The following is a 14,140-nucleotide window of genomic DNA, read 5'->3' as shown; positions in this document are numbered from 1 at the left end:
ATGGAAATAGCCCAGCCATATTCCCAGGGTGGGCTAGACCCCTGGTGCCCAGTGGCCCCATCTGCTTTCCCTCCCTATCTCTGCTCTCCCATCCTCCTGACTCCCCAGCAGTTCACCCCCTGCTCCCCTTCCTCTCTTGCAGGCCTGTCTGAAGAGCATGCTGCCCGCTCACTCCCCACCTGGCCTGGCCATCCCTGCCCCCCCAGCCTGACCCCCGGCCCCAGCATGGCCCAGGGTGCCATGCGCTTCTGCTCGGAAGGCGACTGTGCCATCTCCCCACCACGATGCCCACGCCGCTGGCTCCCCGAAGGCCCAGTGCCCCAGAGCCCCCCAGCCAGCATGTATGGCAGTACAGGCTCTTTACTCCGGCGAGTAGCAGGTCCAGGTCCCCGAAGCCGGGAGCTTGGACGTGTGACAGCGCCCTGTACACCTCTGCGTGGCCCCCCTTCACCCCGCATTGCTCCCTCACCTTGGGCACCCTCTTCACCCACTGGGCAGCCCCGACCAGGGGCCCAGAGCTCTGTAGTCATATTCCGCTTCGTGGAGAAGGCCACTGTGAGGCCACTGAATGGGCTGCCTGCTCCTGGAGGCTTGAGTCGGAGCTGGGACCTGGGTGGGGTCTCTCCTCCCAGGCCCACCCCAGCCCTCGGGCCTGGCTCCCATCAAAAGTTGAGGCTAGAAGCATCCACATCAGACCCGCTTCCAGCTGGAGGAGGCTCAGCTCGGCCTGGAAGTCAGGGCCTTTTACAGGGGCCACCAACTCAACCCCAGGTTGGAGCAGATGGTCTTTACTCCTCTCTTCCCAATGGGCTGGGGGGCCCCTCTGAGCACCTGGCCACATTATTCCGAGGACCTGCTGACACTGGACTCCTGAACCAGGTATGTGATCTCCCTTGGGCTCCCTGCAACCTCAGAGACCCAGCGAAGCCCAAGGCTTGTCTTGTCTCCTTGGTGGTCTTGGGCCTATCACTCTGAATTCTTCAATCTGTGCTAAATCTGCCTCCTTCTTGCTCTCTGTGTTTGTCCTTATGTCTTTATACTTCTGTCCCTGTATGTTTTTCCTTCTGTGCTTTTGTCCCATGTTCTTGTGTCTTTGTATGTCTGGTTTTCTCTCTGGGTGCCTGTGTCTATGACTCCCTCCTTGGCTTAGGGGGACATCTGGTCCTCACCACGAGAAGTCTCCTCTCATGCCCAGAGAATCGCTCGAGCCAAATGGGAATTCTTCTATGGCTCTTTGGACCCCACCAGCTCAGGTAAGGCCTGAGACTGAGGCCACGGGAACAGGACAGGGCCTTTTCCACAGGAGCCATGGTATGCTAGGGAGCCTTCCTTTAAACTCCCCCAGTCCTTTCCTGGGCTTCTGATTTGGCTAATGCCTCTCTAAGCCTCAGTCTTTCCATCCGTGTTATGATAGCAGTTAGGGATGGCAGCTGGTTTGGGCACCTGGAGGCAGCTGGGTAGTGGAGGGAGGGGAATGGCAAGATATCAAGGGCCATTCCTTGGAGGAGTAAAGAGGCTGGTCTCCCTCAGGCCCCTCAAAACTGTTTGACAAGAACTTGATTTGAAAGGAGCCTCACCAGGAACAAGCTGAGTTTGTAGCAGGAGGAATGGTGGCTAGACAGCGAAAGAAATTCGGGCCAATATGAGGCAGTGGGGGAGAGATCCTTCTGAGAACAGAATCGGGACAGGGAGCTGACCTGAGTAACCTGCTGACCTGGATGCCTATGCACACTGCAGGTGCTAAGCCCCCAGAGCAGGCCCCCCCATCTCCACCTGGGGTGGGCTCAGGGCAGGGCTCTGGGGTGGCTGTGGGGCGAGCAGCCAAGTACTCCGAGACGGACCTGGACACAGTGCCCCTGAGGTGCTACCGCGAGACCGACATCGATGAGGTGCTGACTGAGCGGGAAGAGGCTGACTCGGCCATCGAGAGTCAGCCCAGCTCTGAGGGCCTTCCTGGCACTGCCTGCCCACCTGCCCCACGTCCTGGCCCATGCCTTGGCCCTCATCCCAGCCTGGGCAGTGGCAATGAGGATGAGGATGAGGCAGGTGGGGAAGAGGATGTGGACGACGAAGTGTTTGAGGCCTCAGAAGGGGCCCGGTGAGTGAGTGGGGGAGTGGGAGAGGAAAGGGACTTGTTCCTTCCCACTGACCCAGAGCCAGGGCTGGGCTCCAAGGGACTGGGATAGAGATGAGGGTGGGGCTGGGAGTGTCAGGACCAAGCTGGAGTGCTGACAGGGCGGTGGAGCACGGGATTCTAGACCGAAGCCTGTGGCATGGCAGAGTACCGGGTTTGGAGTTGTGGGGGGGCCATCAGCAAGAACCCAGGAGGGTAGGAACACAAGGATAGAGGAAGAAAGGGGTTCTAAGGAAGGACAGGGGGGCAGGGTGAGAGGCCAGAATCAAGCCTGGGGGCTTGGGAGCATCAGTTTAGATCCTGGATCCTGCAGGAGAATGTGGAGTGTGGGGGCTTTCCTCTCTGTCTCACACCCCATTGCAGCTTGGAGCCTCATCTTCTTCTCCTAAGATGTTGCCAGAAATAGAAATGGAATGGCAGGAGGGGAGAGGATCAGGGAGAAATAGGAGAACGGGAGATTAGCAGGGAGTGAGAGAGGAAGGGATTGGGTACTGGGGATGGGTGGCTGGGGTGTTCTGGGGGCATTGTATGGCCTGGTGAACCTGTGGTGGGGAGCTCTGAGCCAGGTAACTTTTGGGAGGGGCTGGGAGCCTGTGAAATGAGATGATAATCTCCTTCACAGAGTTGGTGTGAAAGTTCAGTGAAATGATACCTGAGAGCTGTGCTCTAGGCCCCTGATCAGAGATTCTCCCTGCCCCTACAGGCCAGGTACCCGAATGCCTCACTCTGGGCCTCTCAAGTCACCTCTGCCCTTTCTACCTGGGACCAGCCCCTCGGCTGATGGGCCTGACTCTTTCAGTTGTGTGTTTGAAGCCATCTTGGAGTCACACCGGGCCAAGGGCACCTCCTACACCAGCCTCGCCTCGCTGGAGGCCCTGGCCTCACCTGGCCCAACCCAGAGCCCCTTTTTCACCTTCGAGCTGCCTCCCCAACCCCCTGCCCCCAGGCCTGATCCGTCTGCTCCTGCCCCACTTGCTCCTCTTGAACCGGATTCTGGTACCAGCTCTGCTGCTGATGGGCCTTGGACACAGAGAGGGGAGGAAGAGGAGGCAGAGGCTGGAGCCAAGCAGGCCCCAGGGAGGGATCCCCCTAGTCCTTGCCACTCAGAAGACAGCTTTGGATTGGGGGCAGCACCCCTGGGCAGGTGAGTGATTCCTTTGGTTCCTCAGACCTCAGGCCCTAGGGTCCCAGAAACAGTTGCTCCAAGAGATGGATCCTGAATGTAAAAATGTGGTTTATATTCCTGACTCCTGACTGGGGTGGTTAGGGGATACAGATGTGTTTTCCCATTTGGAGGACTACTTCCAGTGGCTGTGAGTGGGAGCCCCTTACAGCCTGCTGCCTTGGTCTCAGATCCAGTGACTTGTAAAACCATGGTTCAGGACAGAAGGATCCCTAGAGAACACTGCCCTTTTTCTCTAGAAGGCCGCTTCCCTCCTTACATAGAGCCTCTAACCTGCTTAGAATTCTGCTCTTACCCCACCCCCCAGCCTGGAGGTTCCTCCCAAAGAATCAGCCACCAGCCTCTCCTATTTCCTCTCTCCCATGTCGCCTACCCCCTCCAATCTGGAGTCTCTCACCCTTCCCCAGGAAGTCCTTTCACCAGTCTAACCATTCTGCTCTCCCCTCTGCCAGCTACCCTCTCAGTCACTGAAGCCATGGCAACAGGAGGGGGTGGCCAGGGAGACAGGGTTGCCTAGCAACCAGGAGTTTCCGGCCTCTGTCTCTGGGGTGACAGGTGGCTTTGTGAGTAAAGCAGCTAGGGTGGGAAGGGAAGGGAGGAGGAGACAGGGGCTGAGGGGGTGTGCTCTGACCCCTGTCCCCGCTACCCCAGAGCCTACTTCTTTGTGGGTGGAAGAGAAGGACCATGGAGGAGACTCCTTTTGCTAAAAGGCGGGAAGAGGGAAGATGTAGGAGCAGGAGAGTGTCCCTGCTGCCTCACATCTTTGTTTGACCCTCCACTGTTCCTCCCTAGCAGTCCTATCTCTGCCCATATTCTCAGAGAGACAGGACTCTGAGTAGGGCCAATGTGGGGATGGGGAATCTATGTCTAATAGCAAACTTAGGGAGTTTGGGGGAAAGCAGCCCAAACTCCCACAGAAGCAAGATGGATGCGCGTTAGATTTAAGGCAGGACTTCCACAGAGAGGTGGTAATGATAGACTAGGCTGATGGAAAGAATCTCCTCTGGAGAAAAGAAAAATGCCTTTCCCATGTCCCTATCTTTCCTTCTCTGTCTACTGGGTCTGGAGGCAGAGGAAGCATCTGGATGGCCCCTGAGGGCTTGTCTCACCTCTGAGCTGGTGTTCTACCCCGGCAGTGAAACACCCCTGAACCAGCTGGTGTCTGATTCGGACTCCGAGCTGGACAGCACAGAGCGGCTGGCCCTGGGAAGCACTGACACCCTGTCCAACGGGCAGAAGGCAGACCTGGAGGCTGCGCAGCGCCTCGCCAAGAGGCTGTACCGCCTGGATGGCTTCAGGAAGGCGGATGTGGCCCGGCATCTGGGCAAGAAGTAAAGACACTGGGCTGGGATTGAGGATGGGGGGAGAGGGAATGCATTCTGTGGGCAGCACCTCCACATCCCCTATATCTGATGCCCCCAGGTCTTTATGTTACCCCCACCTGGCCCCTTGACACTTGCCCTTGAGACTCCACCTGTCTCTCTGCCCTGCCCACAGCAATGACTTCAGCAAACTTGTGGCTGGCGAGTACCTGAAGTTTTTTGTCTTCACGGGCATGACTCTGGACCAAGCTCTCAGGTGGGTGTCCAGCCCTTTGAGAGCAGGCCCTACTCTCTAGGCCTGGTGTGCAGGGCTTCAGTTATGCCTCCCCTGAGCCCTGTGCCTCCTCTAAACTGCCCTGAAGTCACTCTTCCCAAGCTGATTGGGCATGGCCAAGAGCCAGAGTTGCCTGGTAAGGGGACCTTGAGTAGATGTGACATGCCCCCTCTTCCCCTCTCCCCAGGGTGTTTCTCAAGGAGCTGGCCTTAATGGGTGAGACCCAGGAACGGGAGCGTGTGCTGGCCCACTTCTCCCAGAGATACTTCCAGTGTAATCCTGGAGCCCTGTCCTCAGAGGGTGAGGAGGCCAGGGTCAGGGTTTTCCTGTCTGGTCATGGAGGCAGATGGGTACTGCATCTGTGCAAAGCGGCATGAGTGTTTGTGCAGAAGTACATGACTGCACAAGCTTGCAGGCATGGAAGCATGCATGTATTGCAGACAATGCTGGCATGACTGCACGGATGTGGGACTGTGCATGTGGGCAGGTACAGTGCTAGAGGCTAGTGTGTGCTGTGAAGAGGCACGTGGCCGGTGTGTTTGCATGCCGTTGTTCACATATATGTACAAGACAGTGCTGGACCTGAGTAGGGATTCTGTTTGGCCTGCATAACTGTGTGGGGCTCAGCTGCTGTGTTTAATGCATAGACACAGAGGAACCTTGGTGCTGAGTGTGAGCAGTGGGCTGTCCCCAGAATCTTAGGGGGTTAGGTAGGGTGACCTAAGAAGGGGGAGAGGTCCTGTCTGAGGGATTTGTTGGAGGAGAGAGGTCTTTGCCTCAGAGGGGTTTGCCAGTGGGGTCCAGGACTTACGAAAGTGTGCCTGTGGGCCAAAGAGGGTCCGAGAGGGGTCAGGGCATGAACTGGAAGAGAGAGGAAGGGAGCTGTGGGAAGACCCCTTGGGAGGCAGCCGAGGCTAAATGTTAACTCTCCCCTAGACGGTGCGCACACGCTGACCTGCGCCCTCATGCTACTCAATACGGATCTCCACGGCCACGTGAGTGGGGGGCTAGGGGGAGGGAGATGGGAAAACCCTGTCCGGATACTTCAAGGCCTGGGAGGCAAAGGACCGACCCCCCACACACCAAAGTTGACAGGCCTCTGTGCCCTCCAATAGAACATCGGGAAACGCATGACCTGCGGAGACTTCATTGGTAACCTGGAAGGCCTCAACGAAGGCGGCGACTTCCCCAGAGAGCTGCTCAAGGTGGGGGGTTGGGGCAGAGGGTAGGGGCAGGGGACCTGACAGCAGGCCTCCAAGGCGGGTGAGGTGAGGGGCCTGCGAGCACCCAGCTCCTGCTGTGGAAGCCTGGGCCCTAGTGACTCAGCCTAGGGACCGACCCTCCCCCAGCCCCCACGGGACTGGCTCTCCCGGAGCATGCGCTCTCCTCATCCCCGCAGGCTGTGTGGGAGGGCGGAGCTGGTGGAGAACACGTGATCAGCGAGCCCTGGACTCTATTTTGCCTTCATTAGTGTCCCTCCTACAGTGTTCAATGAGTTGGGGTGTATGACCCCCGCGCCAGGGTGTACGGCCACAAAGGCCTCCCTGGTACCACTGCACCGGAGGGACCCGGAGGTAGAGGGGCGTGAGAGGGACAAAGGCTTTAGAAGATCGCGAAGTCAGTTAGCACGAAACTGGGACTACATCCTGAGCTTCTGTGTCCTTAATGGGCAGGCCCTGCGCCCGGGCGCCAGAACCTGAGGGTTAGCTACACTGGAGCTGGTAGGATGGGAGGAGGAGGCGGGTGTCCTGGTCCGCGGCTTCACTCCTCTCCCAGATCCGGTGGTGCTCTATCCGAGGAGGCCTGCACTCCCAGAGTTGTCAAGGGGGTCCCCGGACACCACCTACGTGTGACAGCACGGGCATGTCTGTGAACTTGGGGTGTGTTGAGCTTCTGAGTTTGGGGATGCATCTGAGGGGCTGTCCTTTGTGAGTTGGGGGTGGTTAATGGTTGGGATATATATTGAGTTTAGTTGTATACTTGTATATGTGTGATTAAGGGTGTCGGTGAACCAAAGGGGTTTGTCTGACTTGGAGTGTGTTTGTCCTTAGGTTTTATGATGTAAAGTGTATCTGAGTTGGGGGTGTAGGTTGCGCGTTTGTGTGTGTTGGGGTGTATATCTGCGAATTGGCTATCTGGTTTATGACATGTGTCCATGAGTAGGGGGATGTATGTGACTGCAAAATTTGAGGTGTATCTCTGCATTTCTACTGTCTGTGAGTTGAGATGAGTGTGAACTGGTGCATCTGGCTAGTTGGGATGTATGTAAGGTGGGGTGTTTGAGCGTGATCTGGGGTATATACACGGGCATTTGAAGTATCTGCGGCTCGGCGAGGTGGGTGATTCCAGCCTCTTGGCCCCTCCTGGCTCCATAAAAAAAGGGCCACCAGGAGGCGTTCCGACCTTTCTCACCACCCCACCCTGCCGAGCCCGGGGGGCGCTCCAGAGCCTACGGGAGCACCCCTCCTTCACAGCCCCAACCTCCCAGCACCCCTGGAGCAGCAACCCCCCCCCCCCCCAGAACCCCCTACTGGCTCTCCCAGGCGCCTCCCCGGTGACGGTGACGGCGCGCCGCGGGCCCTCCTCTCGGTCGGACGCCTCCATGTTGCGCCGTCCCCGCCCCCAGCCCTCGCCCTCCCCTCCCCGTCGGCGCCCCCCTCCCGCTCTCGCCAAGCTGCAGAGCCGACCGCGCCGCCGCCGCGCGCTGTGTGCGTCGGTGGGAGCCGAGCCGGGCCGGGCTCGGGCCGGGCCGGGCCGCTCGCACCGGCTGTCGGGGGAGCCGTCCGCGGGCCGTCCGGGCCGTCCGGGCCGTCCGGGGCCGAGGACGGACGGGGGCATGGCCGGGGGCCGCGGCGCGCCGGCCAGGCCAGCATGATCGGTGTCAACAGCATCCACAGCAGCGCCGGGCGGCTGCGCTCGCGCTCGCTGTGCTCCGTGCGCTACGGGCGCACCCACCGCGGCGCGGAGACCCTGTGCTACGGCTGGCCGCAGCGCTCGCGCAGTCTCAAGCCCGTGCTCTACACCGACCTGGTGGTCAGCCGCCTGCAGAGCCGCAAGAAGAAAAAGGCGGTGAGGGCTGTGGGGCCGCAGCTCACGCCAGGCTGGGGGCCGACCGAGGGGGTTGCTGAGGGCGGCGCGCCACTGAGGGGGCGGCTTGAGGGAGGCGGCGAAGGCGGCACGAGCCGAGGGGTGCCTCGCGGGGGCCGACGGGGGAGCCCGACAGGACAGAGCCCATGGGTAGCCAGGGGTGGGCATGGATGGAGAGGTTAGGGCAGAGGCCCTGAGATCAAGTTGGGGATCTCAGACCAAAGGGTCCTTCTAGGTGAGAGCAGGATATGGGCCTCCCCCGTGGGGTTTAGGACTTTTGGAAGGAAGACGTGGTTGTGGACCAACGGAAGTGCCGAGAGGGGGCAGGGGATGAACCGGGAGGCTGGAGACACTATTGCAGGCCGGATCTCAGCGACCACTTCAGCGTCCTGGCCAGAGAGTTGAAGAGTGAGGGCTTGGGCTCTGAGCTATGCTGAGTGTGGGCTGGGCTTGTGCTGGGAGGGCTGTGTGTCCACTTGTCTGGGTTGTGCTGTGGGGTGGAAGTGGTGGGGTGTACCTACCCCAGAAAGGGTGTGCACAGGTGAGATGCTTGGCACTTGGGGCTGGGCATAGTGGGTGGACAGTGAAAGAGTCAGAGACCATGTTGCCTGGGGAGCGGTGTGTGGGGGGCTGTGTCCCATCTTGGAGAAGGTGCCGACGTCACCACTGCACCCAGCTTCTCGCAGGCAGGCAGCAGCACACGCCACCACACGCCACACACTTAGCCACACATGCTGGGGACACACCCACTCACAGGCTGGTGGAAGCACCCCCACAGTGGGAGGCACTGGTGTGAGCCCATGTCGCTGGCTGCTGCCAAGAAGAGGGGTCCCCTGTGCCACTCCTGAAACTCATCCTCTGCTCCCACCACCCTAAGGCCCCTGCAGGTCCCCCAGGCCAACTCCACAGAGAGAAGGGACTGGCTCAGGAGTTCACAGGGAGTTGGCAGTGTACAGGGTTTGGAAGCTAAAACTATTGCCCTTTAGACTAATGTCCATTCCCCAGTAACATGAAGTATGGGCATGGGCAGGCGGTTGGAGCACCCTGGCATTTGGCTTGGTGGGGCTGTCTGGGTTGGGGGAAGTGCTCAGCTTGCCCTGGGGTTGGGAGCCATGAGAGCGTGTTCTCTATTAGCCAAGGAGGGAGGTAACAGGGAGAGTCCTGTTCCTGGGCCTCAGTTTCTCCATATGCTCTGTGTGGGTTTATTCCATGGAAATAGGCCAAAGATGTGGCTGGGGAAAGGAGAGCTTCTTAGGCTGCTCTTTCTGTTCCCTCTGGAGCTGCGCTTCCCCTACCCAGGATCTGAACAGGATGACCCTTAACAATAACAACAGTAAAGATGCATGCTAAGTCGCTTCAGTCGTGTCCAACTCTTCGAGCTCGTGGACTATAGGCCAGGCTCCTCTGTCCAGGGGATTCTCCAGGCAAAAATACTGGAGTGGGTTGACATGCCCTCCTTTAGGGGAGCTTCCTGACCCATGGATCAAACCCACACTTATCTCCTGCATTGGCAGATGGGTTCTTTACCACTAGTGCCACCCGGGAAGCCCAAAGATAATAATAGCAGTCACTGTATACTGTACATCAACCATGTGCCGTGATGTCTGTGTTAATTGCTTGCCCCGTGTTAGACGTGCGGTACTGGGGCTTCCCTGGCGGCCCAGTGGTTAAGACTCCAAGTTCCTGATATGATATAAGGGCTGTGGGTTTGATCCTTTGTCAATGAACTAAGATCCTGCGTGCCTCACGGCTCAGCCCCACCAAAAAATAACACATGGTAATAGCTTGTTCTTCCCATAGACACTTGGCCTGCAGCTCAAGTGGGAGATCTGGGCCTGGGTCCTGTCCTTCACTCTACAGCCTGGGTCACTGGTCATTACACCCATGCCCATCCTTACCCCCAGTTCTGTCTTCTCCCCCTGACTGGGAGGGAGGGCTCTGAGCTCGGGCATTGGTACACATCCCCCTGGATCGACCCCCACCCCCCTGATTTGTTCCTTCCTCCCCAGGCCTTGTACAGCTCCATCAAGAATGAAAAGTTGCAATGGGCCATGTGAGTCCTGGGGATGTCTGGAGGGGGGATGGGGAGGGATGAGATGTCAGGAAGGGGCTGCCTGGAGGGGTTGAGAGCACTCAGGTGGGCTGAGTGAACCCTGGGGCTGTGAGTCAGGGGAGGTGGCTGAGACTATAAGAGGCTATGAGGCTGCCTCACTTCCTTTTTTGGAGATCCTGCCTGGATGTGGGGCCTGTGTCTTGTCTCTAGCTAGTTGTTTTGACAAGCTGGGTTGGGTAGGTGGCCAGGATCAACTGACCTGGGAGGAGGGGTGTGGAAACACAACGGGGAGGTCTTTTTGGCAATCCAAGCGGGAAAGTAGAAGTCTGATCGATAGAGGGAGAGCCCCCTCTTGGGTCCTAGGGAGTCCAGAGTTGTCTACTCTTGGCAGCCCCAGTGAAACAGAAAGACTTAAGAGTTGTCTTGGAAAAGTCTAGTCTGAGGGAGGAGGCCTAGTGTTGAATCCCCCAGTCTGAGAGTACAGCCCTCATCTAAACAGTCAATGGGTCACTCATACTTGCTGGTATCTGCTGAGAGTCCATCACTGCTCAGTTTAGTTGGGTGCTCCCTCTGCTCCTCAGAGGAGGCAAAGCTCAGGTCTGGGGTACAGCGGGGATCAGGGAAAGCTTCTGTGAGGACTGATCTTAGGGCAAGCTTTGAAGGAGAGGGAAAATTGTTTGGGGAGAGAAAGAGGGAAGTTGATATTTGGGAGGCAAATGCATGGTGGCTGAAAGGAGTGTGGGGTGGGGAGACCAAGAGGAGGCAGGCCTAACTGGCGTGGAGTGTGGAAGGAGAGACAGTGCTGGTGGGATGTGGTGTAGGCTCCGTGTGGGGGCAGTAGGGAGCTACTGCAGGTTTCTGAGGAGGGAGTAACAAGATAGAATCAGATCCTTTAGAGGATATCTGACAGAGCCTGCAGACCAGGATGTACGAGGGAACCACTAGGAAGCTCCTCTTGCTACCATTTAGCCAACAAGCTGTGAGTAAAGCCTGGTGCTGGCTGTGGTTAAGAAGCTGAATCAGACGTTTCTGCCCTAGTGGAGAAGGGAGTGAGGGGTGTGTGTGCACAAATGGAGAGGATGGGGCTGGGTCCATGTGAAGAGAGGAAGGGACAGACATGGCCTTACCCGTGGGAGCTTTAGTATGGGGGCAGAGACGTGCCGGCTCAAGGAGCCCTGATCTGAGTGGCGAGGTACAGTGGCACCCTGGGCCACCGGGTCTGAGGCTGGAGATGTGGCTCCAGGAGCCTCAGGCTGAGGAGAGCCACACCCTCTGTGGCTTCTGTGGAGTAGAGGGGCAGCCCCCCCACCTCCTTCTCCACAGACACTGGAGAGCTTTCCTGGGTGCCAGAGGTCAGGACTGGATGTGGGGGCAGGCTTGTGGCTCCACGACCAGCCCCCTCTGAGGTGATCACACCTGCAGAGACGAGGAGGAGCTGAGACGCTCTCTGTCTGAGTTGGCCGACCCCAACCCCAAGGTCATCAAGAGGGTCAGCGGGGGCAGTGGCAGTGGCTCCAGCCCTTTCCTGGACCTGACTCCCGAGCCCGGGGCTGCAGTCTACAAGCACGGCGCCCTGGTGCGAAAGGTGCACGCGGACCCTGACTGCAGGAAGAGTACGTGGCCAGGTGGGAAGGCCTGGGAGGGGGATGGGAGTGGGCCTGTCTCAGGCCCCACAGCTCGTCTTCCTTACCCCCCACCTCTGCCCACCCGCCAGCACCTCGGGGCAAGCGCGGCTGGAAGAACTTCCACGGGATCCTCAAGGGCATGATCCTCTATCTTCAGAAGGTGTGAGGCCAGCCCAAAGGGGTGGGGCTGGGATGGCTCAGAGAATTCGGGGGGCTGGGCTGGGACAGGACTGTGGTCAGGACAAGACGGGCACCCCACAGGAGGAGTACCAACCTGGGAAAGCGCTGTCGGAGGCAGAGCTTAAGAACGCCATCAGCATCCACCACGCGCTGGCCACGCGGGCCAGTGACTACAGCAAGAGGCCGCACGTCTTCTACCTGCGCACTGCTGACTGGCGGGTCTTCCTCTTCCAGGCCCCGTGAGTGCCCTCTTCTGGCCCATCCCAGACCCCTTCCCCCCACCCCCAGCACGCTCCCCTCGCTCGTTTTCGGGCCACACCCTGAGCCGGCACTGCCATCGCGGGGCGGATCCCCGGCCCAGTCCCAGGTGGCCGTGCTGTCTCCCCAGGAGCCTGGAGCAGATGCAGTCTTGGATCACTCGCATCAACGTGGTGGCTGCCATGTTCTCTGCACCCCCCTTCCCAGCTGCCGTCAGTTCCCAGAAGAAGTTCAGCCGCCCTCTGCTACCCAGCGCTGCCACCCGCCTCTCCCAGGTACCCTCGCCAACCTCCTGTCCACCTGGTGCCTCAGGGCAAGTGGGGCGCTGGAGTGGGGCCGGCCTAGGCCCACCGCACTGGAGGCTGCTGCCTATGATGTGGCTATCCACTGCACCAGGATGTGGGGGGCCATGAGGCTCAAATCCAGTCAGTTAACCCAGACACCAGGTGCTTTGTTCATCCAGAGGAAGGGGCACCTTTCCAAAAACCTTGCACAAAGGCACTGTCTCTGCCAGAGTAACCCTGATCATGCTCCCCTGGCCCCTAGGAGGAGCAGGTGCGGACCCACGAGGCCAAGCTGAAGGCCATGGCAAGTGAGTTGAGGGAGCATCGGGCCATGCAACTGGCCAAGAAGGCCCGGGGTAAGGAGGCTGAAGAGCAGCGGCAGAAGGAGGCGTATCTGGAGTTTGAGGTAAGCTCCCAGCCCAGGCACCTCTTGCTCCCTCAGGGCCTCTGTGTCCCATGCACAGGCTCAGACACATGGTTAAGGGCATGGCTCAGAGTGGGACTATCTGGGTGACCCTGGGCGGGCAGCTTTCTTGCCATGAGCCTCAGTTTCCTCTCAAGTGGGACAGGGAGGACAGTAGTCTGTCCCCACTAGGGTGATGAAAGGAGCCAATTTCTGCCAAGGGCTCCAGTTTGCTGACTCTGGTAAAGGCTCCAGGAACACGAGGTGTTACAGCTGGCAGTCTACAGAGTCCAGAGAATGGCACCAGAACACCCAGGGGTGTGAGTGGTCACAGTCAGTCCTTGGGGGCTTCAGGGGCCCCAGAGGTTGGCGAGAACCTGGTATCTCCTAGCCTTCTTTGCCTCCCTGCTCCAGATGGGGTGGGCTGGGCAGAGGGGCACGAGCAGGCTCACCGCTGCCCTTCTGCCTCAGAAATCCCGCTACGGCACATACGCAGCACTGCTTCGGGTCAAGCTGAAGGCGGGCAGCGAGGAGCTGGATGCGGTGGAGGCAGCAGTGGCCCAGACCGGCGGCACGCAGGATGGACTCCCCGCTCCTCACTCCAGTCCCTCCCTGCCGCCCAACACCTCCAGTCAGCCCCGGGCACAGTGTCCTGACTCAGAGGCTCGGGCAGGGGCAGGCAGTGGGCGGTGGAAGCCCTGAGCTGGGGGTGGGAGTGGGGGGGGGCGGTGCCCACTGGGCACCTGCATGACACGGCCCTGCCTAAGCCCGGGCCGGCCTCGGGCCACCTGTGAGGGCCTCTCGGTCCAGGGCCTGACCGCGCCGGACGCGGTGTCCGGGGCAGGGCAGGGCTAGGGCACGGGCCTCAGGAGCCTTAGGCTAAGGGCCCCTCTGAGACCCCTTTTTTGTGATAATGTTTTGCACTTTTTCGTACAGGGGATGGGGGTGGGAGGGGCCAGGCCCCCTGGACTCTTGATGCTCCTTTTTTTTTTTTTTTGTGGGGGAGACCTGACGTTTCTGCTTTCTGCTGAGACCACCCCCACCTCTGACACCAGCAGTCCCCCTCCATCCTGGGGCCTGGCTCAGACACAAGCCAGGAGTTGGGGTTGAGCTGGTTTCCCTCCTTTTGCCCTGAGGGTTCACCCTCTCCCTTGCCAGAGGTGGAGGATGGATGTCCAAGCTGAGGCCCCGTGCACAGGCCAGGCAGTGCGGCCTTGCTTCCCTCCTTCAGTGGGCCCTGCCCTTTGTGTCGCCTCCACCTCCATTAAAACTGCTCTCGACTTGCTGGCTGGGCCTCCTCCTCTCTCCGGTGCCTGGCCTGAGGCCAGGGTAGGCAT

At 59.4% G+C, this 14,140-nt stretch overlaps 1 protein-coding gene across 1 annotated transcript; it reads left to right on the top strand.

Moving 5' to 3' along the window:
• Nucleotides 1-13,505, top strand: PSD (pleckstrin and Sec7 domain containing). Its single transcript, XM_052660857.1, has 16 exons — nucleotides 1-879; nucleotides 1,151-1,253; nucleotides 1,738-2,098; nucleotides 2,838-3,278; nucleotides 4,454-4,648; nucleotides 4,815-4,895; nucleotides 5,101-5,213; nucleotides 5,850-5,908; nucleotides 6,029-6,118; nucleotides 10,010-10,053; nucleotides 11,476-11,666; nucleotides 11,768-11,838; nucleotides 11,940-12,097; nucleotides 12,247-12,391; nucleotides 12,663-12,806; nucleotides 13,275-13,505. The coding sequence occupies exons 1-16, from the start codon at nucleotides 1-3 to the stop codon at nucleotides 13,503-13,505; spliced, it is 3,306 nt and encodes a 1,101-aa protein (XP_052516817.1).
• Nucleotides 13,506-14,140: the final 635 nt, after the last annotated feature.

The sequence above is a fragment of the Budorcas taxicolor genome, chromosome 23 (assembly GCF_023091745.1).
Source record: "Budorcas taxicolor isolate Tak-1 chromosome 23, Takin1.1, whole genome shotgun sequence".
Classification (NCBI taxonomy): Eukaryota; Metazoa; Chordata; class Mammalia; order Artiodactyla; family Bovidae; genus Budorcas; species Budorcas taxicolor.
Note: the sequence above shows the minus strand (reverse complement) of the source record. Positions and strands in the feature narration are given on the sequence as shown.

Coding starts and splice junctions, on each gene's coding strand:
- PSD (XM_052660857.1), top strand. CDS start 1: ATGGAAATAGCCCAGCCATATTCCCAGGGTGGGCTAGACCCCTGGTGC. Junction 4,896..5,100: donor ACTCTGGACCAAGCTCTCAG/GTGGGTGTCCAG, acceptor CCCTCTCCCCAG/GGTGTTTCTCAAGGAGCTGG. Junction 5,214..5,849: donor TGGAGCCCTGTCCTCAGAGG/GTGAGGAGGCCA, acceptor ACTCTCCCCTAG/ACGGTGCGCACACGCTGACC.